We start from the raw sequence: 3271 nt of genomic DNA on the forward strand, positions 1-3271 counted from the left end.
CATCATTTATCAGGAATTTCTAAATCCAAACAATATTCTGTCCCATGTAACAAAGGAACCCATTGTGATTACATAATGATGACAATGGAAGTTCTTTCTTAATTCTTTACAACTTATTCTAAGCTTGCTATTATATTATATTTATGTCACAGTTACACTTATGATTTCATCAAACACTGATTGTTCTACCTTTATTTGATGATAAACACATGTTTGATAATCTAACTGAATATTTTCATGGTTCTTACTTTTCCAGGTGGAAGTTGTAAGATTTGCATTACATCATCATCTGGTTGATCTTCATCCAATCCCCAATACTTTGACCATCGAACACCATTGATGCGATTCACTGTCAAACCCTAAATAGTTGGAGCAATTAAAACTAGAGTGTCAGATATTATAAAACCAGATATATTGGGTATCATGAGTGCCAATGAAGTTTGTTTTATGTAAACATTATAGATGACACATACGCTCACAATGGTAGCAGCGACGAGCCTTGAACCCATTACTTCCGGGTTGGAGGCAGGCGCGCTAACCACTTTGCCACGACGCCGGACAATTGTAGTATTTAGATTAGCCAAGTACGGATTCTAAAATAAAANTTAATTTACGATAAATATTAACTATAAATATTAGTATTCGTCATAAAACATATTTATAGAATTTTCTACCGATCCAGCTTTGAATATGTTATAGCTTAACGTAATACCAAAAAAATGAAACATTATTTTGTTAAAAAAAGTGCGGGATGGGTGTTAAATATAAAAAAGTATGATCATAACTTAGAATCATATTATTATTAAATTTTCAAATATTTTCGCGAAAATATAACATACATCTATGTAGGTTACTACATACATCTATGTAGGTTACTAGCATGTTATTCCCATCGAAAAAATAATAATTTCAAAAAAATAAATTAAGTAGTATTTTCCGGAACTGTTTCCAGTCGGTACGTATTTATTAGAGCTCGTATTGTATTTGAACTTTTTTGGGGCGCATGCGCAGTAGCGTCTCAGCGCATGCGCAAAATTTTAAAACCCCGGGCCCCCCCCGGGGGGTTACAAATATATCAATCGGAACGAATAGCCTATATCACGACACCAGCGTATCGATCCGGAATTTATTTACTTCAACGTGTGAGTTTTTGGAGTTGGTAATCGCCGATTAGTTGTATAGTTTAATTAAACCAAACCAAGGAATACTCTACTAGGTTTGCTTTCTTCTGTTAATAATTTCAATGTTGCCTGGACACAGTTTGTCGCGCGTAGTATAAATGACACTATGTCATATTTATTAGAATAACTCAGTAGCAAAACTTTATTTTTACCGTCAAATGTTTAGCCCTGTGACAGTTACGTGTGTGTTACACATGGAAATTGTCGCGGCAATCAGACTTTGATCGGGAAAAGACGAAACATGATTGACGCGTTTTAATTAAATTACGCCACGATAAGGACCGCAGGAAAGTTGTTGGCTTATATCCAAAAGCCTCGTACGTGGTGAAAGCGGCACACAAACGTGGGGCTAAAGATTCAGAGGCAAAATTTGACGTCAGAACGCACGCGCCGGGAAAACTGTGGGAAAAATATAAATGTAAACCGTTATTGGCCGGACTTTTGTTTTTTACATGCCTGTACACAGGCAAGTTCATTGTGCCACAGAAGTATTATTGCCTGCGCTTCTGTGTGGCCTATTGTGGAGTTAATAAAATAATTTGTGGTTTTGCTTTTATTCTCTGTGAAACATTGCCCAGCTCATGCTGTGGTGCAATAAATTTAGGTGTGTCACCACATATGGCACCTTCGTTGACAATCTCTATATTATACCCCACAACAGACCATAAGCCAGACATTGAATTATGCTTTTGCGTCAGAACAGACTACAATAAAGTCTATAAACCAAACTACAGAATACGCTCATCGGGAAATTTGATAGAATCGAGTCTGCTTATAAATGAAAAAAAATTGTAGTGACAAAATAACCCAAAGTTCGCAAGAAATAAATACAAAACCACAAATGCATTTACCCTATCCACAATAGGCCGCACAGATGCGCAGACAGTTTTAAAGTAGCACACTATACCAAGTAAGAATAAGTTGATTAGATAGGAGCGAGATTAAATAACATTCCACTTCTAAGATGAAAATTAAACACACTAACTTGTGGGTTTGTTAGTCGGTCAACAGCTTCATGTAAGATGATACGATTTTTTAAAGAAAGTTCCTCCTCAATTATTGTTAAGTCACTCACATTAGAAAGACACCGAGCTAACCCGTGTGTAGCATTCTCATCCAGTGGTGCATTTATATCAACCTGTATCTATAACGACAAATAATAATATAAAATAACTTAAAACTTTTCAATCATTATTTATACTTTGTTTTGCCGATCCATTATTTTCCTGGATATATCTTCCATGTAGGGGTTCAGGTTCATGTCATTGAACCAATATTCCAAACCAAGCTTATCCATCACATCAAGATGAGGAAGAAGGGCTTGTGTCGTTGAATCTGTCATCCGCACATAACGGATATTTAATCCTTTGATCTAAAGTAGAAACATCATTTATCAGGAATTTTTAAATCCGAACAATATTCTGTCCCATGTAACAAAGGAACCCATTGTGATTACATAATGATGATAATGGAAGCCATTTTCTAATTCCAAGCTTGCTGTTATATCATTATTTTTACCAACACTACTTAAGCACCTAAGTCATTAGTGGTCATATTGCTCTTTTTTTGTTGAACAGTTGTTAGTGTTGTTTTACAAATGCCTTTTTCCGCACTTATTTCGCTTTTCATTCTTGACATCATACTAGTCTTTTATCTCTTGACTAAAATCCAATTACAAATATTTATTAATATTCAAACTAATGGTTAGAAATATAACCGCGCATAATTAGCGATTTGTTGCAACTCGACGCTTAAAGTGACGTCACATTACCCAAAAACATTATTTCATTAATTAATGTCAACACTGCGGATACGGCTTATTTCATGGGAGACTTTTCCTATGGAAACAAACCCCCTGTTAAACGAGGTTAATGATATCCCGTTCAGCCTCTGACAGGCCCAAATAGCTTCCATTTTATCGCATACATCACACTGCTGTCCTGTGATTCTGTCTGGTATATAATTCGCCCTTGCCCCAACATAATAACGAAATCGAGAACTACCCAACTAACCCCACTATCGGCACTGATACCTCAAGGTCAGTCTAGATTGATGGCGGGCTCTTTCGAGCCCTTGCCCGGCCTTCAAGT

At 36.1% G+C, this 3271-nt stretch overlaps 1 protein-coding gene across 1 annotated transcript; it reads right to left on the reverse strand.

The window, feature by feature from the left end:
* Positions 1-176: 176 nt before the first annotated feature.
* Positions 177-2862, reverse strand: LOC108950780. Its single transcript, XM_026839791.1, has 4 exons — positions 2717-2862; positions 2383-2553; positions 2167-2325; positions 177-359 (listed from the first exon to the last, which is right to left on the reverse strand). The coding sequence occupies exons 2-4, from the start codon at positions 2521-2523 to the stop codon at positions 222-224; spliced, it is 438 nt and encodes a 145-aa protein (XP_026695592.1). The 5' UTR covers positions 2524-2553; positions 2717-2862; the 3' UTR covers positions 177-221.
* Between the last annotated feature and the right edge of the window lie 409 nt (positions 2863-3271).

This window comes from Ciona intestinalis, unplaced genomic scaffold, assembly GCF_000224145.3.
Source record: "Ciona intestinalis unplaced genomic scaffold, KH HT000951.1, whole genome shotgun sequence".
NCBI lineage: Eukaryota > Metazoa > Chordata > Ascidiacea > Phlebobranchia > Cionidae > Ciona > Ciona intestinalis.

Excerpts from the sequence above, each read along its gene's own strand:
- LOC108950780 (XM_026839791.1), bottom strand. The coding sequence starts at position 2,523 with ATGACAGATTCAACGACACAAGCCCTTCTTCCTCATCTTGATGTGATG. Across the intron at positions 2,326-2,382 it reads TAATGGATCGGCAAAACAAA|ATACAGGTTGATATAAATGC; the intron begins GTATAAATAATG and ends TTGTCGTTATAG. Across the intron at positions 360-2,166 it reads ACCGACTAACAAACCCACAA|GGTTTGACAGTGAATCGCAT; the intron begins GTTAGTGTGTTT and ends CCAACTATTTAG.